General features: G+C 38.2%; 1 protein-coding gene across 2 annotated transcripts in view; it reads left to right on the plus strand.

Moving 5' to 3' along the window:
• The window catches only part of LOC135430075 (Krueppel-like factor luna), a 78,007-nt gene extending 55,570 nt beyond the window's left edge, over nt 1-22,437 (plus strand). Inside the window, exons 1-4 of one of the 2 annotated variants that reach the window (XM_064684615.1) lie at nt 15,025-15,158; nt 15,933-17,238; nt 17,307-17,453; nt 21,939-22,437. In XM_064684615.1, coding sequence (XP_064540685.1) covers nt 15,096-15,158; nt 15,933-17,238; nt 17,307-17,453; nt 21,939-22,114 — 1,692 coding nt within the window. In that variant the 5' untranslated portion in view covers nt 15,025-15,095 and the 3' untranslated portion in view covers nt 22,115-22,437. Of the gene's footprint in view, nt 1-15,024; nt 15,159-15,932; nt 17,239-17,306; nt 17,454-21,938 lie in introns of those variants that run through there. The other variant, XM_064684614.1, reaches the window with a different exon arrangement.
• The last annotated feature ends 1,281 nt before the right edge of the window (nt 22,438-23,718 follow it).

Here is a 23,718-nt window from a genome sequence, read left to right on the forward strand (position 1 = left end):
CAAATTTTCTGCTACTGGCGGAAATTTTTGTTGAAATTTTTGGGCCCACCCACAAATCTGAGCGAACCAAAATTTACGCAGCTACTTAAAAACTATGCAACGTCTCTTGCCTGCGGGCAAAGCATGGCTTGAGACTTGGTAAACGTAGCGAGAACCCGCACTGTAATCCAATTCATGAAGTTGCCTCAGTGAACAGTTCCGGGGGAGTTGAGAAAGAAAACGCAGCCAGCTGTCTGCGCAAATTTGGCGTAAATTTAATTTTCAAATAAACTGCAATGCGCCAGAAGGGCTTTGCCACTGCCATAACTCCCTCCCCGTTTTATATGGCAGAGTCTCTTCAAAAAATATGCAGGGTAAAGGTTTGGAAAAATATTCAATGCATTGCATTTACATCTTGTTATCGCTTGATTAATTGTCATTGTCCGTGGCGGGCCGTGAATTGGCAAAGGAGAGAGGAAGTGGCTCTTGCTACGTGTCAGTGTTTTTGAAATGCATACAAATTACATGGGCAAGAACTTCAAAAGCAGGAGGAAGCTATGTTGATTGGCACCCCAGCTGCTGCTGAAGTAATTGCTGCTGATTAGTTTTTGCGTGAGTTGATTGTAATTAAATGTGCCTCCTTCAGCCTCATTTGGCGGCAATAGTTAAAACAGTACCTAAAAATACGTGTTAGAAAACCCCAATTTTGTTAAAGCCTAACAGATTTTGATATAGGATGACTTATTGTAGTTGGCTTAGACTTTTTATTATTAAGCTTGGAAGCGCAGTTATTCGTGATAACCATGGTAAAGCATGCCCATATGCAACTAAAGCGATTTCCTTGAGGAATGATTCTTTGACAGCAATATTTCGTTAAAATTCATAATTAAACTGTCCCAAGACCAACCCATTTATGCATGCTTATAAATCATAAAATAAAATCTTTGTTCATAAATTGTAGAAATGCTTAATAATAGCAAACAATGCGTCAAACATTCATACGCTACTCATGTCGACAAAAAGTAAACACGAAACAAATAACCGTAACTTTTTTCAGCACAAACAAAAATTAAGGTGAATGTTGCAAATTTGTAACTCATTTTAGACGCAAATTAAGTTTCTAGGGCTACCAAAGCAACGCCCCGGGCAGACCTTTAATGTGGACCGCATAAATTTTCCAATTTATTTTGCGTCGGCAGGTGGTACTAGGAAGGCCATTAAAATAAAAGGGCTCCCCTACTTAGAGAGAGAAAAAAGCGGCCTAACGGCCATATAAGCTCAGTAAATTAGCATTAGACATGGTGGTTATTTTATTACAACGCACCCAACAAAATGTTTCCGCCGGTGTGGCTGCTGGTGGTATTGGCGTTGTTGTTGTTGGGGCTGTTTAGCTCTCGTCTGGGCGAGCAACTAAATTTCACACCCAAATTTTCAATGGCAACCATTTTTATGAATTATTTTTATATTCCAGAAGATAAGATAAGGCATAATGTCTTGCTTTTATAAGTAGTTCATATTCTTTTACAGAAATGATATTAAGTTTTCATCCACTGGCTTTCATGAACTTTTTTTTTTGTAATATTTATGTAAACTGATATTTTTACATTATCAGCTTTAAGTGACAGCCATCGAGTGGCTAGCATACTTAAGCATAACGCAGCCGATTATGTAAGCTGCAATTCATCAACCGTTTTCACAGTTGTTGCTAAACTTAGTTTATAATACTTTTCTAAATGGGACTAACTTTATTCTTTATTCTGTTTCATTGCAGGTAATAAAATACAAAAGATGTAACCACCAGTCAGATTGAAATTTGGATTACAAACTATATTAAGCACAAGTAAACCGCTTGCAGTTTTATAAATCATCAGGCCTGCCAAGAACCAACGCCTTTTATGCCAAACAGTATGCTAGTATAAAACAATTAAGTCCAACAATGGTAACAAACTTATTTAGACCTATATTGTTGTATTTGATGTAGATAAAGTTAGGAGAGAATCATTTAAGCATTTAATCAATACCCTTACACACGTAGATCGGCGTTCAACTCTTCAAACTAGCACGAACAATTTTGGACCTAAACTAATATCCATCTAATTATTAATTACTATTAATATCTGTAAGTCGACTTTGGCCTGATTGGGGTATTGCAGAGCGCTTTTTTATATCATAATAATTTGTACGCTCTTTGGAAAGCTTAAAATGTGCCTTCTCTTCATCATTGTAGTTCAACCACAGTATAAGCAACAGGAAATTATGTTCGTTTATTCAATGTTTTTTGCTGCTTGCTTTTCAAGTGGCACACTCAGCTTATTAGTGCAACCCACTTAAGGCAAACAAAGCCAAGCTAAACTGTTAATCGCCTGCAACACCTAAGACAAACATGAGCAGCCGCAGGAAAGACAGTCATTCAGAGAAGTAGCGTACCACCAGAGGACCTTGCAATAATTGCACGTGGAGCTAGACTCTTTTACCTAGCCCCTCCAATAGGGAGGGACTTTTGCATTGTTTGCACTCGACCACGTGAATGCGTATGCAGCCAGGCAATCGGGGACAGGCAGGCGGACAAGCAACTCGCAACATGACGCCCACTTTGTTTGGACTCAGTCTGGGCTCTTGTTTCGTTTTGTTTTGTACGTATGAGACTGGCTGATTTTGCAAGCACCTCGCGCTAATCTTGATGGACTGCCAATTGCCAAATGCAATTGCAGTCAATTGACGATGGCAGCAGCAACAACAACGATCTAACAACAGAAACTGCATCCACTTTCCGTGACTTTCCTATTTGCACTTGCATGCTGCACAGGTGACTCAGAATCATTCACCATTTGTAAAATGTTATAAAGACAAGATGTTGGGATTATCAATTTTAATTATCTACAACGTGGGCTATTATCAACGGCTTATTAGAAGCGAAAATAAATTTTTAAATAGATTTGGTTGGTTCTGAGGGAAGATGAAAAAGAATTTGCATAAAATCTCAATGCTCGTTTACTTTGTAACACGAAGCCAAAATGAACTGGCCACAAAAAAATATAACTATTATAACAGAGCATGTTTTATTTATGAACAGCAAATTGTTACATATGAGCATATTTTAGAAATACAATTGCAGCAATATAAAAAAATAAACAAATATAGCGTTGTTGTGCAATATGAGAGCTTCGTTTGCCTGTTCGACGATTTGTCAGTTGACAACGCCCTGGGTTATGCAATGTTGTTTGCGCCCCCAAAAAAACAGCATTTTCTACTTTATGGTAAATCAGATTAAGGGCGCTCTACACCAGACACTCATACATACCCAAAGGCTGAGTTCTGTTAAAATTTCAGTTGCAAAATTGTAGATTGTTTTATACGCAGCTGCAGATTGTAGTTATTCTTATTGTTGGTTCAGCAGTTAGATTTATTGCATATTTGATGTCATGGAGCAAATTGCTAACATACCACGGGTGAAGCCAACAAGTTCAGCTGTAGAATATCAATTTACTTTTCGGGTGAATTCATTTTAATTTTTTATGCAATTTATGCAAAAAATTCGAATAATACATTGTGGAAGATGTTTCATTTTAGTCAGTTATATATACAATTTGAAATGAACAATTTTAATTGGAATTTGTCGAATTTTTAAAGTTTATTTTCCAGTTCACATTATAATTGTCATTTATAATTGACCACAGACAAGCTAATATTCATATTGTATGGACTTGTATAGTATAGAGTAGTGTAGCAATAGGTTATTTAAAAAACGGCAAGAATAATTAATGCACATTTATTTTATCCTACATACAAACAATTTGTTTGTCGGCACGACGATTTACACGTAGAAGCCATTTAATACCTTGAATTTGTAACAAATTGCTTACAATAATTCGCACATGGCACTTCAAATAAAATAAATTATGGAGACACATCGAAACGAGAACTCGCATACTTACACACACACACACACACATATAGAGACAACTACACACAAACGGTAGCGATATGGAAAAAATGTTGGCTAAAAAAACGAAAACGAAAAAACGACAGGACTAAATAAAAAAAGGGCAACCGAAGCGCACAGCTGTTCAGGGAAACGGCTGTGGACGAAATTCCCTTTAGAATGGCCTCTTCGCAGAGTCAGAAGCAAAAACAAGGATGGAACTTTGATGCATTTCAACGAGCTGTTGAAAGGGAATTATTGAATTGATCGATGTCCATAAATAATATGTAAGCTATATTAGTAATACAAAGATTAAAGAAGGAAAAAACAAAGCGTAGGCGGCATGAATATGTGCCGAGTGGAATTGAGCTGATAAAATAACTCGAAAATGTTCAATTTCAGCATAACTTAAGAAAACGTGTTTTAAGACCCCCGTCTGTCACTTAAACCAAAAACTAATTAAACAAAAAATGTGTCACTGGGCAAGAGATCGTGTTGCTTGCACGTTTGTAATTCAAAGCAGGCCGCACTTATATAGCGGCAAATTCACATTCATATTCACGAAACATCTAGCTCATATACACGCGAACTTTACTCATGTGCTAATATGGAAGAGAGAAAATGATGTGTCATCCACATATTGTGGTATGCGTGACTAGCCGTAGAGCCATCTAAAACCCTTACCCAAACAGCAAGTGTGTAATTGCATATCACGTATGGCTGGCTGTCGTAGTCCTGGCTTGCAGTTAACAAATATAACGTATACGCAACAGTAAGAGGCAAGCGAAACTAATTTAGCAAGTGAGGGCGCGGACGGGCGGGCTGCTGTTTTATTTGAGTTGATGAAATTGGAATACGTCCAGAGCGAAAATTAAATTCAACAATTTGCGGTTTTTTAGTCTTAAAAATGGGACGGCCAAAAGCAGCACGACAACGTAGTATGCATCATCAACTAAACCTAAACATATGTATGTGTTTTTGCATGTTGTCGTGTGTGTGAGTATGTGTGCAATTTTCTATTTCACTGATTGTTTTTTTGTTTTTAACGGAATAAAACTTTTATACACTATACCATTTAATTTTATATCGTATATATTTAAAAAAGAAAATTGAAGTTGAACCAATTCACATATACAACAGGAATTGCGACGCGTCTCCGACTCTATATAGAATATATGTATTTAATGTTCCAATTTTAAAGGCTATTGAATTTCAATCTCCGGCATTTAAATTCTGTTTTTGGGGTGAACAGTTACAAATTTTTAACTAACCTTCTTCTTGTGCCATACGTTCGCTTAAATAAAATATTAAAAATTCTGTCAAAACGACCAAAATGAAACAGCACCCAATTGCAGATAAAATGTGCTTAGCTGTTGCTGACATACATCGCAGACAGTCATGGTAACAGAAACACACACACGTACACTCTCCAGGTGGACAATTTTACGGTAATTACCTTTTTACCATGTTGTTGGCATTGGAGCAAATTTCATTGTTAGCATTAAGCTCACCCACTGTCTATTCAGTTGTTGTTGTTGTTGTTGTTGCTGTGGGAAAATAAACCGCAGCGGGAATTGCCTCTGTCATTGTCGTTGTTGCTGGCGTTCGTTTGCGACGACTTTACATGCAGGCGAGTGCCAAAAATTTGTACAATTTTCAGACGTTGCCGCGCAAGCGTTTCCCATGTGTACCGAATGTGAATGCCATATAAATTAAGTGCGGCGACAACTACAGAAACAAAAGCAACAGCAACAGCAACAACCACATGACAGCGGTGCAACGCAAAAAGGTAATTTTGCGAGTGGGAAATTTTAGTCCAACAGCAACAAAAATGGCGAACAACAATTACAACTAATTCTGGCGGCGGTTTTGTGGTGCTGGTGGTGAAGGCAATGGTTAACCCAAAGTAAAACTGCGAAAAACATTTGCGTTTGACAATTGCCGAGAGTACGGCGAAAGAAAAAGTGGAGTTGGTCACTGGACGGATTACTTTTAAAGGTGTTGAAAAACTATCATAACGATTAAAAATATACAACCGTTTAGAAAATATTTAAAGAAGCCAAAGGATTAAGCACAATCTTTTTGAAAGAGGCGGAATTTACTTGAAGCATATGCTAGGCGTCTTACGCCTTTACAAGATTATTAAACTGTGATTAATGATAAATATATTGGAATCATTTATCATTTCACTGTTTTTATCTCGAACAGAAATTAATGGTTTTCAGGTTAATCCTAAGCACAATTTCATTGCTGTACTTTTGCAGTAAATAATTATTTCCTTTATCAAATCCCGCTCCGTAAAGACAAATATGTTTGAAACATAGACCTAATCAGCATTAAATTCATTTAAAAGAAGATATTCAGAATCAAATTTTATAGGTGAAACAAATGAAATAAATTACATGGTTTCTAATCATAGAATCATATATCAGAGTCAACGCAACTGAAAAAAAGTAGGCTGAGAGAGAAGTAGACCCATTACAAATTACATTGCGGGGTTTGGTGTTTCGGGCCTAATCATTTTTTAAGCAAAAAGGAAAGACAGGATACCCAAACAACTAATTAAGTTGCTCCTCTTTAGGCATTGTATTCGAACGACCATACGAAAGATGGGCCGTTTCCGAAACGAATTACAAGCAGAAATTGTGAAACAATTGGACCCAGCTTATACAGGAATAGTCACGGGGATAGTCATAATTACATAAATCAGACCAAAGAGAATCCTTAAAACAAGAAAAAATCAGTCTAGGATTTAACAGCAACCTTTTAACACATCGAAAATGGCTACTAAAGTTTCGGTGAGCCACGAAATCTGCATCTCATTCCACTAGCTTGTGTGTATCCAAGGCATACGCATTTTTAATTTCCCCACAGTTTATCGCTGCTTCCTTTTCAATTTCGTCCCAAGAGCTGCCATTCAATGCCATTCCGTTAACTTCCGTTTTATTGGTATGAAACCCGAGACTCGGACTCTGTATCTCTGCCGTTCTGCGGCTTGTAATTGCTAATATCCGCCTTTAATTAAGCAACTTCCTTTTCAACATTGTGGTACGGACTGTTAGGTCTGGCTTTTGGCTTCGGGATTCCTTTCTCTTTTTTCTGGCTTAGCATTTTCAAAAGGCTGCCTTTTCGTTTATGCATGTATATTTACTTTTTATATTTATGCGCCTTTGGGCACTGACTGTGCATACCAAATATTGTGATATTGACCCAAAACTCTGGCATAGTCAGAATAAATTATAATTTATACCTTGAATTTTTTGTTGTTTTGTTTTGCTTTAAGCCCCAGCTTAAAGTAGAACTTAAATTATCGTAAACAAGAAACTTATATAATTTTAAGCACTTTAAGCCAAATAACCAAATGCAATGGCGTTTGCAAAACCAAAAAAGCATCAGCGAATTGGTCAGTCTGTGTCGTAGTCGCTTGCCCCTGCATCAATAAAGATACACGGAGCATATCGAGTGCCTTGGCCCAATGCCTCGCCATGCCATATGCGCCGTAACGTATGCAATGTGCAATGCGAGCCGGTGACGATAGCTAATAGGAACAGCAACAAGCACAACAGAAAAGGCTACACGTTTGATTGGGGTCAATTCCACATGGCAGTACCAACAACAACAACAACAACAACTCCCAATGGTCGCTGCCATTTTTCGACTGTTTTTTCCTCGCACCAATTTTTGTTGTTTGCTGTTTGGCTGCCATTGTTTTTTGAGCAGCTGTAATGGAGCAAATGGCCAGCACGGAGGGCAGATAGTTGGGAAAAACAGACACTGTATTCAATTCTGCAATAATAAACAAATGTCGACTCCTTGCGCAAAATCAGCGTATGTTTATTAAGGTTGCAATTTTCAAAAACAAATGTTTAATCGCATGTTTCAAATTTGAAGTCGATAAAAACATGACGGCACTTTGATCATTAAATGCTCCAATGATTGTTGGCTAAAAAAAAACTAAACAGTCTAATCATTTATACACATTAAAAATGTGTAACAATGACGTACCAAACAAAAGGTGAAAGTAACTGAAAAAGTTCGCAAAAGGCATTAATTGCTTGTTTCGCCAGCACGAACCAAACCAAAATGTCCGGAACACTGTAAGGCTGTTATGTGTTACTTAACTTTAAACTAGTCGATTACATATTTAAAAAAAATATATTGCAGAGCTTGAGTGCCACTGAAACATGAACCCCATTATCTTGTGACTAGCTTGCTTCATTCACAGCCTACTCACAAGGAAAGGACTTTGACTAATAACATCTCACAAGAGTTACAGTTTGCGCCGTTCGAACCGTCGAACCAGGAAGTTAGCTCAATCTCGTCCTTGTAATTGAGTTTTGTTGACCATGCAACAACAACAATAAAATTGAAAAAGAAATTAGGTGCCTTAGCACCAGTTGCTGTAAAGAGGCTTAGTCAAGTTATTTTCCCAGCAGTTGCTGTTGCCAAAATGAATGCAAAATAGATGCAAGGCTTGGCCAGTTGTGAATGGTCGGTCAGAGACAGTTGACTACCAATTGGTATTGTACATTTAAGTGTTTTATACACACACCCTCAAACACACAGATACAAATGTATATTAAAGCCGAATATGCAAATCCTTTGCGGCTACTTTTGGCAGCACTTGAGTTGAAAGCTGATTTCGATTGCACTATTATTGCTGTAAACTGAAATACTTAGTGCCACAGCTTATACCCACGACACAACATGTATTTTGTACAACTATAAACTGCCTACAAAGTGGCCAGAATTATAGTATATGATGATGTTTGTGTATGCTGTTGACCTGTCTTTAAGGCCCAAGTGCTGAGTCGGAGCTAAGTAAGGCCGTCAGGTACTTTGCACTCCATCGTACAATTTTACTAGTTGCATTTGCTTTGAGTGTCTGTTTGAGCGTTAAGTTTATTGTGACAATCGGCTCACACGCTTTTCTATGGCTTCGCGTTGGTTGTCTTGGGAATTAAATTCTAGTTAAAGCACCAATCGGAGCCGCAAATAAATCTGAAACACTGCAAGCTGATACTTTCGAACTTCTACTCAGCATATCATCGCCAGAAACAACAAATACAATACTCTTCAGCTGATGCACCTACTACTACAGGGCAGGTAAATCTTACTCGCGCATTGGCAACCATCACCTTTGGCACACGTAGCACTCTATTTATTGCCTTGGCAGCAACCAACTGTTGACGTTGTAGACTGTCGGCACTTTTTCAACAATTACTCAGCTTTACGATTCATTAAATCCTTATGTCGCCAGCATACTGGGTTAAAATGCAGGGGAATACAGGCAAAGGGTTTTCACTTCTATTTCTACTGAGACTAAGTGAAGACAAAAAACTATAACAGAATTGGTTGCTGGTATTTAATGAATAGAATATAAATGTGTGTATTTTGATAGCCGTTGTAGAACGATATGTATATTTATCGACAGAAGTGGGAACAGAGGAGCTAACGAACTATAATCAAAAATTCATCTGCCAAAAGAATAGGTGACGTGTCTGTTGTTTCCTTGTTTGTTTTCCTAGAAAATTAAATTCTTATGTTCACGTGAGTGTGAAATGTCAAAAACAGCAACAGCTTCATATACATAAACAAATTTAATGTCAAGCTGCGTAAAAAAAAATCATATTTTAGCAGAAAAACAACCACTAGCATAAGCTGCCGCCCAATACTGCTCCTCCTGTTAAAACTGAGCAACCCAAAAGATATGCAAATTTTAAGGTGGGGCAACTATTTCTAGGGTCACACACAATGGCCAGTGTGTCAACGTTTTTATGTCTATGTCCAATTTTTGTGTTCACTGAGCGATAGAGAAGACGGACACAAAAGCAATTTTATATTGTTGTTATGTAATCTTTTATGCCTATTGCTATCTTTATGCTTGTAGTTTTTGTTACTTTTCTTTGCCCGCTTGGTGTCGACAATGTTATCCTGCTTATTGCCATTTATTGATTGCCGCGTGTCTGCTATGGCTGTTTTCCTGCCTGGAACTGGAACTATCCTTAACATAAACGTCTGTAGGCAAACTCCTGTTGTGCAATTTAAGCTCATTTGTGAAAGGCCTGGTTCACACGTTGTTCTGTAGAAGGCAATTAGACCATTTTTGGGACTGACATTACCACTGAATTGCAGACACTAGAGTAAAGTAAAACCTGCTTTGTGTACAATTTTGCGATAACAATCTACTCATCGCACGCAAAATCCAAACATTAATGGTAAGAGTTGTCGTTCGAAATTGCCCAACTAGGAGATACCGTGTACTCAGCTTCACAGCGTGCATTAGTCTCTAAAATAATCGTTTTCGATTAGAGAATATATATTTGCTCTCTTTTTATATGATTCATTGTATATGTTAGAATCATACTCTTAACCTTTTTTCTAAAGGATACATATCAATTTCCCCCCGATAACATGCTTATGCATCTAATATGTCATATTATATATTTTATTTATATTTTCTTTAATAAGCGAAGTTTGGACGCTAAATTTCTCTATTAATTGTCGAATACTTAACTCTTTGCAAAGCTTAGAGATTTTTACCTTCGAGACTAACGCACATGCCAATAAATTCACTATAGGCTGAGGCAGGGCACTGAAGTATATATGTCAGATCTTAGTTACAGCACTGAAAAAAAATACAATGACTTTAAAAACTAGGGATAGGAAGTATCTCACACCCACAAAGTGGACGAAAGTAGCGCCCTTGAACAGCGTTAAATTTATTTATTATCATTGTCAGCATCATCATTTGCACAAAGTGTCATTTAGGTGAAAGAAACAACAGCAGCAACCATGGCAACGGAAACAAGGCGGCAACATGCCGCAAAATGACAAAACGAAGCGTAAAAAAACAGGCAGCAACGCAAACGTCGCAATTTACGTAAGGCGCACAAATGCCATCAAGTTCAAAGCTAATGGCTAGGGCGTTGTGGCGGATCCCAGAATTCGTGGATACAACGACTGGAAGCCCGTCGTGGTGGTGGAATCGAACAGAACCGAAAAGCGAACACAGCGAATGCATATGGCAAGTGGCAAAGCTGTTTGTATAGCTAACAAAAGTAAAAGCAGAGACAGTTCGAAGGAGCTTGGCGCTATTGGCGCTGCTGTTATGAGGGGTGACACGCTGCTGCCAGCCGAAAGGCGACCAGAAATAATGTACGCATTAATTCCTCATTTAAATTCAACGGCGCGTACGAAGCATTAGTTGCGTCAAGCTACACACCTCCCGCCTCCCCATCCTCCCCACCTCTCACCCACACGTCATCCAGCAACCCTCGAGTATCTGCTGCTGCTTTTGTTGTGCGTAGCATACTTTTTGGCACTGCTACTGCACGACACTTTTTCCCATTGAAGTGCTTCTCGATTGCTTAAAAGAGCGAATTCCGTTCCTGGGCGAAAGTGATCAACGTCGTTTTTTTCATTTCTCAGTTTCTCGCAGCTGTTTCCTTGTTTGAAACTACTTATGTGCGAGGTTGTTGCCGCTGTTGCTGCTTGAGCAGTCGGCAACTTTTTAAATTAGCATAATGCCTGAAATTATGCAACGCCTTTTGTCCCAGACACTTAAGTTGGTTTCCAGTTGTTTCTACTGCTGCTGCTGATGTTGTGCCACTTTAAGTGCACTTTGCGCCCCAAAAACAAACAACAGTTGCAGCAGCAAGCCCAACAACAATAATAGCGCGACATCAGCAGGGGGCGTTAGCGTTAGCTAGGTCCAGACGAGAGCCCAGAACTAAATCAACGCATTACACTTTGTAATGTGGCTTCCAATGGGTACAGGGACAGGGGGTGGTGTATGAGTGTATATATGCGCTTCTGCACAAAGCTCTGATAATGCCAATAATTCAATTATCCGTGTTGCTTTCTCTTGCTATGCTGCTCTAGCTGTTAGTCGCCTGTCGTTTGTCTTTGGCTTATTGTTATTGCCAAACCGACTGACTTGCCGATATTGTTTTTGCAACTCCTGATGCTGCACTTGTATTGAGCAGTTAATAACAGTCAGATAACAAGTAGAAGCCACACAGTAAGACGTCAATGAAAATAATTGTTGTAATAATCCAAAGAGGCACAAAATTTATCAATTGCTGTGATAGAGTCTGATTTTCTTACTTTGGCAATAACAAATAATAGAAAATAAACAAACTTTGCCAAGCTCAATATCTTTATCTTTAATTTTATTTACAAATTATTCAACTATTTTGTTGTTACTCATTTGTAAAAGCATCAGATTAGTGAGTTACTGACTGGAAAGTCAGTTGGAAATGTCTGTAAATCTATCTCAATTTTGTATGTCTCTCTCTCCCACTCGCATTGCTCGCCTCCTCTTGGTCTGCTTAAAAGCTTCCTAAATGGTTAAGCTTAAAGTTCCTGGTCACGATGACATTGACTGTGGGTATAATTTCATTACGTTTCGTTCATTAAAACTTTCAAAATGGCAGCCCCCAAAAGTGGCGCAAAAAATTAAAAAGAATAAAATGAAATGCTGAACACATCCCAGGGGCTTATGAGGCGAAACTCTGTGGAATTATGGCTCATTAAATGACATAATGCAGAGGAACAGAACATACATACAAACTGAAAATTTGGTACATTGTGTGGTTGTGCAGCATGCTTTCCAGCAAGTAAGCAGCTGGTTCTCGGGGTAGCAAAAGAAACCGCAGTTGATGCCGCCGCTAGCTGGCGTCTGCTAATATCTTTCTAATACACATACACGCACAGAATATACATAAGCACAATCCCAGAGCTCAAAAAAAAAACAAGACAGCAGGGAGCCTAAGACATGTGCCGCATAATAGCCTTAACAAGATTTTTTGGCATAGTCGTCGACTTTGACGTGCCTCTTAACTGCCGCAGCGTCTTTTTCAATTACACACATAATTAAATATGTTCCGTCTGTCTCTCTATCTCTTACTCACTATGTGTGGGCGTTGAATCCCGGGGGGCGTGTGACAGCCTAGGTAAACATTATATGTATACTGTGTGCGTATGCGTGTGCGACAGCAAATACTTTAAATCTGTCCCAATTGTGCAATAGACTCAGCCTTAGCTCATATCCCATTTTGTAGATTTTAATAAACATGCTGATAATTAAATTAAATTGTATGCTTTTATTTAACATCAGCATTGAAAACATTTGGGCGCACATATTTGCCTCCTTCTCTTTTCCTTCTCATGTCTGTTTTCAAACTGTATTTGCTGTGGGCCAAATTCAATTTAATTTCAATGGCAACGCTTTAAGTCTAAAGAAAAGCTGGAGAGTTTCAATTTGTGCAAACATTTCGTGTACTCAGTTTACTTCAATTTATTTGCTTAGTAGCATTGTGCTGTTAAATATTAATTACTTTGGAGAATTGTATCGGCTAATAGAAAAACTTTTTTTAACGAATATTTGAACCACTTGAAGTCCGCGTTGAATTATGCTGAGTACATTAAAATTAAAGCCATAACAGAATATATTTTTATTCATTTGGTGGGAACATAAGAATAAAATGTTTACGTTTAAATATTCTTAACTGGTAGAAATCGCAAAAATAAGTAGAACTAAGCCAAATAAATACTTAAAAAAAATGTTACACAATGTCTTACATAAGGTGCGAAACAGTCAGTGGCTTATATAATCCGAAATAAAAACCGCAATATAAGAACGAAGACGACATACAGAGAGAAAAAGAATGGTTACAGAAAAATAACGCTAAAATGAACGCATAGGAAATAACGATTTTTTTATGAATCCAACTTGCGCCATAGATTAAGCCATTTGGCACTGACATATCCTTTGTTCAGATACGCCCTTGTTGTGCACTTGGCCCATAAATTGCCAGCAAAATGTGTGCAAAGTTCAGCAGCAAAGATACAACCCATCAACGCCGCAAATAAATTCTTATTAAATACAAATGAGCATCGCAAAAGTTCTTTTGCCCAGACTAAAAGTTTTTTGGGCTCCCACATCTGTAAGATGGTAGATTGACACCAGCTTTCGAATCTTATCTTGCGGATATAAAATTCCATCTCTTCCAGAGCTGTATAACTTTTTCTATCTATAATTATGTATGTTGTTTTTAAGTTAAAGTTATCGTAGATCTATTTTTGCTCTTGGTTTCTTGTTTCTCCCGCTTGCTTAAATATTGATAAATATTGTATTTTATAAGTACAATAATAATTTGTGTCTTGCGCCAGCAAAAAAAAAAAAAATTAACAAATTATCTGAAGCACTTCAAGCAGATTTATACCTAAAAACATTTCGTCTACCGCAAAGTATGCAAACATTGGACAACTTTTAGGACTGGGTCGACATTTTTGCTAAATAAAACTTAAGTTTTATTAAATTATTTGCCAATCCCTTACAACACTACGGAAGTTGCCGTTTTTGGAACTAATTTACTTAAAATATTACCAAGTCAGTTTCAGTACTTCTACAGGCAGACGCCTGTTATATCAATTGGCATGTGCCCGAACTGTGCAACCACTAAACATCAATCATTGGCCCAAGGTACTCCTCCATTTACTCATATGTGACTCGCCTGCAGCTATTCGCGTTTGGCTTCTGTTTCTCTTTGGCTAGCCGCCATGAGCAATTTGAAAGTCGCGTCCTAATCTTTGTGCTGCTCTTCGTTGGCCAGGTGATTTGTTTGCAGCCCTATTGGTGGCAGAGCGCATAATTCAAAATGCCATTTCTGATAGCATCCTGCAGCCTCAGTCTCAGCTCAGCTCAGCTCAGCTGGCATTTGCATTTGTTTTGAGTGTGTCTAGCGTGTTTTGTGTTTTGTGTATGTTTTGTCGGGAGTGTTTAAACAATATATCAAATTGCGAACAGCGGGCATGCATGCTACATTTTATTTAGATTTTTGCACAAAGATAGAGCTGCATTGTCTGACTGGACTGGAGTGTTGTTGCTGGCCAGGAAATGGAAACTAAGTGCAGCGGCCGCACATTAATCATGGACTGATTCTCCGCCTCGTCCCCACCCCCTGAAAAAACGTGTTGAGACGCCAACGCTGAAGTACTGATTCATAAACCATTTATAGTTTTCTGTTGTTGTTGCTCTGTTCGTAAATCGCACACACGCAACTTGCTTGGCGACTTGAAAGGGTTAAGAAATTTATGTGTTGCAATTATTTTCTTGAAATAACACTTTAAGTGATTTACCGAGCATGTAAGGGATCGGAATGGAAAGTAAAATAGCGAACCTTAGCAAATGTGGAATGCCCAGCTCCAACTACCCTATGTGTCGATCCTGTGGCTATGCTATTTATTCCAGGTCATTTGCTTTAACGCTATTGTATTGCACTTAATAAGATTTGCTAAAAGGAAAAGGGTTTCCCTTTTTGGGAAAAAATAACAAACCATATTGTTGGTCACCTTTCAGTGGTTGTCTGATTCGCAGACATAAACTGATCCAGGGATGGGATAACGTAACCCAATTTTCATGCCGTTTTTGAGACATTTAAATGACAGATTGCCCTTGAAATCGACGCGACGAATTGATACATATATTTTGTTACTAGCCTGCTAACGGCTCGTTTGTCAAGGAGTGCACCCATTGGAGATTACAACAAAGTGCAGTCTTGAAGTAATCTAAGTGCTTGTATTAAAGTGTGTGCATCATTAAGCAACATATCATTTGTTAGTGCGTTTGTGTAAACGTTATTTTTGCTGAACATGTAACTAAAAGTATGCAATGTTTATAAATCTTCTGTAGGAATTCGCACATATAATTGCGTCAGAACATTAAGCATAATTCACAATTAATGGGTTTTTGCTTTGCGCCAGCAGCCAGTACAGAGAACACGAAAAACAACACCCATAAAGGTTCTTAAAAATTCTTGAGCTACATTGAGAATTCTTCAATGTAATTTTAAAAGGCCAAATTTAGTGAATTTTGCGCATCCTGAATAGCTTCTTCTTCATTTTTGGCGAACTTGACTCCATTAAAGACTTACAATTCATTATATACTTGCTATAAGAAGAAATATTTGTTGCTATTCGGTGTCAGGTTACTTATATTTTTGGTTTTCTTTTTTCTATCTTGCAGACCTGCTATGAACTGGAGCGCTATTTGCGCGACGAGCCTAAGCTGCAGAGCTATAAAAAGATGCACACTGATCTGGATACAGCCTGGGACATATTTTCAACGCCCGCACGGCTACTGGAGGAACTGAAAATAAAAGAGAGTCTGGATACGATATCGACGACCTCGTCGGTGTCGTCAAACTGCTCAGGCATATCGTGGGACAGCAATGGTTCACAGGCGCTTAGCTGTGCAGTGTTAGTAAAGCAGGAGCGCATCGACGAGGATGACGAGGAAGCAACACATAGACTATCTTGTAATGAGAAATTGGACGTGCTATTTGCAGCGCCGCCCTCAGCCATATCGCCCAATCCAAGTATCAGCAGCGCCGGAAATATGACGCCTACCAGCAATAGCAATAGCAATTGCTCAAGCAGCAATAGTAGCGTTAACATAAGCAGCAGCAGCAGCAGCAGTAACTGCAATACTATCACTCTGAGCTCAAGTAGCAGTACTGCGCCGGGTATTAAAGTGCGGGTGGTACAGGCCAAGACTCAGCGGCATTATCATTTAGGTCAGGGTCATGTGCATGACTTTGTGCTTCCCCCGTTAACACCGCCCTCATCACCTGAGTCTAACCTTCGCAGCCATAACTATGCACAGCCGCCACATCAGCAACTCCAGCAACTCCGGCCGCAGCAGATCGATGCCAGTGAGCTGGCGGCGATCCTTAAGCAGCAGCAACAACGCCAGCAGCAGCAGCAGACTTCAGCAGCAGCAGCAAGTTCCACACCCGCGTCCGCCGTTCTGCATTTCAGCAGCCAAACGCTCGGCACCAAAAATTCCTCATTGACGCAAGCCACAACGTTGCAGCTGCAACAGCAACAGCAGCAGTTGGCAGTGCAACATTTAAGCATATCGCCTCAGGGGCTAAGCAAAACTAGCAGTAGCAACAGCAACTCGGCAAGCAGCAACCACAATAACATTAGCAACAGCAACAGTAACAGCAGCACAGATCAGTCCTCGAGTAACCACCATAACAACATTCCGCGCAGTACAATCGTGCGACTGACCACAGCCAATGGAACACCTGGAGCCGCTGGCATAAGCCTAGCACGTGTCATACAAATGCAAAACAATGGCAATGCTAATGTTGCTGCCGTGCTCAGCGCCGCCGCCGCCAACAATGCTAACAGTAACAACAACAGCAGCACCAATCCTGGTACAACAACATCCATGCAGCAGCAGCAATCGGCTTCACAACATCAGCAGCAGCAGACACCACAAATAGTTGCCGTGGTTACGTCGCTTCCTGAAAAATCAACAACTGGTGCGTATTGATGGCCATAGCTTCTATCTTAATTAAGTCATCGATGGGTAATCAACTTCATTCCACAGCTTCCACCAAAAATCATCACCCGCGCCAGCATCATAGCGATCACAGTCCGGATGCCAAACGACGCATACACAAGTGCCAATTTCTGGGCTGCAAAAAGGTCTACACGAAGAGTTCACATCTGAAGGCACACCAAAGAACCCATACAGGTAAGAAGGCATAATGTACTACTCACCCCACAAACTTTACCCAATACGGAGGACTTTCTGTCATTTTTGGGATTCGTCACAGTAGTAAACGCAATTTCTGAATATTACACAAAAGTCAATGATAACATTATAAAGTCGACTGCAGGATTAATACCGCGCCAACACTTTCCTGCTTTCCTGGCCGAAAAAAGTAAACTCAGCTCGTATTGCTCTCCATTTATAAATCAGGCTCCTGCGACAACAACGCAACAGCGTCGGTGACCTGGACACGAAAGCACAGGACAGGACACAAGTGACACGTTGCATTGTTTTGCTGCCATTGTCCGAACAGCCATGACCGTTTCCAAAAAAAAAAAAGAAAAAGCACAGTCTAGTGCAGCGGGCGGGAAACCAAAAACATTCTCGGATGACAGTAGACGAGGCTTGAATTTCAATAAAAATCGCATAATTCAAAAATGAATTATTGGTTACACGCACACAGATTAAGCCTAGCGATGAAATGTAATTTTATTGCCGCCACAGTCAGCATCAGAGATTTAAGCACCAGAGGAAGAGAAACATGTCGAATCTATTGATTTCCGCCATGGCAACTTTCGCACACATACATACCCATATGCATTGTTGTGTGTGTGTGCCTGTATTTATGCGTTACAGAAGAGTTTTGGCAGCATGCACTTAACCCAGAAAATATTAAATCAAAATGAAGTTTAGATTTATCACATGGTGCATGTGTATATACTATGTAATGTGAACACGTTATATTTTGATAATATATTGTTAAATGCTAAATTATTTAGTCGAACTTATAAGCTTTGCGGCAGCAAATTAAGTTTATTAATTAAATTTTTGACATAAGCCCATGCCGACACTATTCATAGCTGGGCAATTCATAAAAATCCTATTGATATTAATATCTTATTGAACGCTATTAAAGCGTACAGTTCGAAGCGTCAGAATTGAATGTTTTGGAATTAGTATTGCTTCCTTTTATACTGTGTAGCGCTGAATGAAACAGACGAAAGGACAATCACCGGCCCCTTGCTACACGAATTCAGAACAAAAAACTCAGTTGACTAAACTTATAATATAATAACAACCCGTTTTTTTAGAAAGTCGGATGTTTTATTTGTTTTGACTAATTTCCTTCCGTTATTTAATTCCTTCGTCTCTATCGAAAAATATTTATTTGTGTTGCATTGAGTTGCTACATCAAAGTTTTCTGCACAAAGTTTAAAGTGTGGGGTTCTTAACTAATAGTCATGCACAATAAGTTGTTGATAGAAAATGTATAATTAATTAAGCTTTTTTTAAGATACACGAATAAAGGTGTTTTCAGGCGATTAAAGATTGAAACATTTGATTGCCAAACAACCAGACTCGGCGTTTTTACAAAATGTACATTTTTGTTCCTGTTCAGCTGTAAAAGTACGCAAAGAATAATGTAATTATTTTAAGGTCACTATAGTGACTAGGTACAAAGCAAAATTAAAGAAACATCTTAATTAATTACATTTTTGCACAACTTTGGGCACAATTTACAGAAGAGCTGATGCTTTAATATTGCCGCATTAGACGAAACGCAACGCAAAATAATTGATCATCAGCTGTCATTTCAATATCCAAAGGGGAAGGGGAAGGGGAAGGTTTAGGGGAAGGCCACAAGTCGGCTGGGTACACATAAATTGAATTTCGGGCTTTCGACCTTGATTTGGACCCAGAGTCTCTTGTTGTCTCCGATTTGATCAGATATTAAATTAATTAGAAAACCAATGGAGTGGTCTAAATAAAAAACGTGCGAATATTTAACAATTGATAATCAATTACAATGCTCCGCATAAAAGTTGAAAATAAATGTGCGCAGTGCGCAAAAGATTTCAATTAGTTAAACGCTGTGGCTATTAAAACAACAGACTTGCGGGAACCCACCCTGAGGTTTGAAATAGCTGGTGGGCTGGTGGGAGAAAGGCGGCGCCGTTAAGAAAAGATTACTAGTGCAATCAAGCGGATAGACGCAACCAGACCATAAAAATTGTGTTGAGTGCAAAAGCCGAGAAGGCGCACAGCACAGTGCAGCGCAGCGCATAAAAGAAAAACTAAAGAATGGCGTGCAGTGAAAGGAATGAAGCTGAGACTTCTACCCCGTACGTTGCATGTCTCGCCGGGATATTCTTTCTATTGGCTGCTGACATTAAAAACCAACGCCAGCAAAATTTATAAAATATTAACTGGCTCCCGGCTCTGCGTTAAGCGGCAGCTGAACCTGCTTCTGCTGCTGGCTGCAATTGCAATACCCCTCCCTTAAACAATTTAGATGTGCGCTACTGAAACTGAATCTAAAAATATGGGAAGAAAGGAGTCTGTGTGCATACACATGCATATAGAGACAAATAGCTAAGGTTAAGTTTTAACTACGTTCGCTATTATAAATTACCAATGAGGCGAAAGGAAATAAAAAAAAGCTCCTTTAAACGCTAAATTATTTAATTTTTTAAAATCTTATAAACAATGACTATAGTCATTTGTTCGTCGCACGGCTGATGAACAAACAAACTCCTAGCTGACGTAATCGTTTTATACTGGATTTCTTGATATGCAAACTTATTAATCAATTCATAGAAACAACCCCCGCTGTCATATTTTCATATGTCAGCATCGTCGCGGTGAAAACTTATTAAAAACTCTTAATAGTGGCAGCCCATCAACATATGTAACAACGAAGCTGATTAATCTTATGGCATGTGCAGCTTATAATCATACTTGCTTTTGCGGCGGAATAACAGGCTGTCTGTTTTATTTTTGGTAACGATTAAGTTTCGTTAGCTTATAGCCAGATAACACGAGCAGTTTTGTGTCAGAGACTGTATCTGTGTGTGGGTTTTATCGTTAGTCATGGCGCTGTGTGTGCCCCGCTCAAATGCAGTTTAATACGAGACTCTAGGGTCCTGTCCGTATTGTACGCCCAGTGCTTTGTGCACTTGACGCTGATTTACGCCGGCTAAAGCCAAAAAGAGACCAATAAAAAAAAATGCCAAAAGTCAATGCCAAAGCATTTCATACACACAGTCACACTCCTTGTGGGGGTATAAGTGTTTTTCGGGCACCCTTTTTATTTATAGCCGTTACGTTACTTCGATGTCTCGCTCACAGTTCTGACAACATGCCAAAGTGCAAGTGGCAGGACGACACCCACAAACAAGGAGTGAAATGTCCCATGTTGCACCGTCGCGACGCATCGCTGGACTTCAGCAATCGCGGTAGAGAGTAAACAAATGGAAATTAAGATAGCACTGTTTGCTGGCCGGTGGGTCGTGAGTCGGTGAGTCGTTTGTTTCGTCAGGCAAGCAAGTTGGCCGCAAGTGCATAATGTGAAATTGAGCACGGAAATATCACACATTTCCGCATGCATTAAGTTTTAAGCTGTATATTTTTGTATATACATATATATACATATATACATATATATATGTATATACATGTTAAGCTGCTGTGGTGTGCGTTACAAAGTTTTCCACTCAGCTTTATGTATTTTTCTTGGCTGTCGTCTACTTTGCCGGTTATCTGGCTCCATTTTCCACTGCTGTTTTCTGCAGCGGCAACGACGAAGGCAACGCCGGCAATTTCCTGCCTTTGCTGCTGTTTGTCTTTTAAACTCAAATAATTTTGCCATTTTTTCTGGCACAACTTTGTACTGTCCTGTGTTCGACTCTGTGTGCATTTTTAGGTTTTATACTTTTGTGTGAAATTACAACTTCTGCATTTCCTTTTCCTTTTTGCCTGCATGCCACTATTGAGCTTCTGTAGCTGGCACAAGCGCTCTCTCTGGTTGGCTTTCGGCGCATTGGCTACTGTTTGAGGCTTTTGGCACGCATGAAAACTGTTGGCAAACCGATGCGCGATTTGGCAAACAGTTTTACTGAATTCGATCTCTACGTAAATTGCGAATCCCGACATTTGGCTTTTTTAAACTCCATTGTTTTTTTTTTTTTTAATTTGTTTTTAAATGTCTTTTGATTGCATTTTTTAATACTTTATAAGTTTTTGCACAGTATTAAGTGTACAGTAGTACAGTTGAGAAAATAAATTATGTGATTTTTCAATAAGACTTAATTTCAGAGCAATCGGAATATTATTTTATTAAATATTGTTACTCCGACTATATAATTCAACAATTTAATTATTAAAATTTCAAATTGACGGACTTGAATATAAGCCCCTGCAACAGTGCGAACCTAGCCGGTCTGATAAAGTAAAACTTTTTTCATTTTGCTACCGGTAAATAAAAAAATAATGGCACACTCTCCCTCCCATGTACCTTTTATTCACCAGCTCTTTCGTTTCGTCCCTTGGTACGCAAAAATGAAAAAACTTACACTGCATACAATATTAAATGCATTTTATCAGAGAGCAACTTATTTGATAAGCAGATACTTGCGATTTTACTATGCATTTTCATTAAATCTTTTCTACAAATTTCTGTCATTGCAGGTGAGAAGCCATACAAATGCTCTTGGGATGGCTGCGAATGGCGTTTCGCTAGGAGCGACGAGCTAACGCGTCACTATCGCAAACACACTGGAGCCAAGCCCTTTAAGTGCCGCAGTTGCGATCGCTGCTTCTCACGCTCTGATCACCTGGCACTCCACATGAAGCGCCATATGTGAGGTGAAATCTAAATGGAAGTGCAACTGTGTGTGCCATCACAAGCTGCTATAGCGCTTATTAATCAAAACTCACATAACAGCACAAGCAACTAAAAATGATTTAAGAACTTCAAATTCGATATAAATTTGTATGTCCGTTGCTGTTAGTGCTTTTATCGTCTTATTCCATTTCATTATCGTTTCGCTTCCATATCTTTTTGGTTTGATTTCATTTTATCGTTTAAGCATTTAACAATATAACTTCCATATGCATTTAAACTGTTGACATAAAATATTTACCAAAGCAAAATAATTTTTTTCAGTAAAGCATCAAGAAAAAAAAAACAACAAGAAAATAGCAGTCATAAATGAACTTATAAAGCACAATGAAAATATGAAAAGTGTATGAAATATATATAAATATATATATATATATATATATATTTTTGTTTTGTTTGTAGCGAAAACAACAAATATTGTAAACACTGCCAAAACAAAAATACGAAAAATTTAATAATTATAAAAATACTACAAAATGTTAACATACATACATACATACATATACAAAGATATAACGTTAAGAATATTCATCGTACTGGCGTAGGTACAACAACAAAATACAACAAACACAAGTGCAAAATATGTTTTAAACAATAAATCAAATGCTTATATTTTCTTACATTAATTTAAATATATTTTAAATTTGTAATATAACTGTTGTAAAGGTTGATTATGTGTAGTATGTATGTCGAGCAAATCGAAATGCCTAATAAATACAATTTTTTTGGCGCTACAAATTGATATTTTCAAAAGAAGTTTTGTTAATTTAGTTGTATTTAAACCGCACACTTTTGTTTTGCGATGAAAAGTATTACGAAGAATTTTTTTATTTGAGAAAATCTAAACGCTAATTTTTTGATTTGAGACAATATTATATTTTTGACCATTTGTTTTTTTTTACAAATTCTTCTTAATGTGCCTCATTAATTTTAAATAATAATATAAATAATTAATTTAAAACTATTTTTTATTTTACAAATTTAGATGTATTCCAAAAACACCATTTTGCTTAATTTCAGCAGGTCACAATTAACAAAGCTTAAAGTATTTACAAAAGTTCCAAGAAATAACTTCTGAAAATGCAGCGAAATGACTTCTGGAAAAAATGTAGAATTGATTTTTACTTTCCACACTGTGTGCTAATGTTTTTGTTAGTTTTTATGTGCTGCCCATAATATAATGAACCAATTATTTCGTTTATTATTTGATTATTTTTAAATACTTGTAACAAAATAAATATTATGAAAAAAAGATCAAAACGTTTTGTCATATACTTTTTATTAATATTTGATTATTATTCTTATTTTCCTTATTTATTTGCACGACAAAACAACACGGTATCAAGGTATACAACATGATCGAGCATATATGTATATTATACATTCGGCATTATGATTTGTGTGAAGAGATATTCTGTGATCCAGAGAACAAGAAATAGCTATGGAAAACAAACGAAACATGAACACGCATACAGAGACAAACACAAACGAATGTCATAAGTCACCTACAATTACATATGTTGTGTTGCCGTCAGTCAGGCGTGCTAGAGTTTGTAATAGAACTCA

This window comes from Drosophila montana, unplaced genomic scaffold, assembly GCF_035044405.1.
Source record: "Drosophila montana isolate Dmon_TW-CO22-7 unplaced genomic scaffold, ASM3504440v1 contig_2883_1, whole genome shotgun sequence".
Classification (NCBI taxonomy): domain Eukaryota; kingdom Metazoa; phylum Arthropoda; class Insecta; order Diptera; family Drosophilidae; genus Drosophila; species Drosophila montana.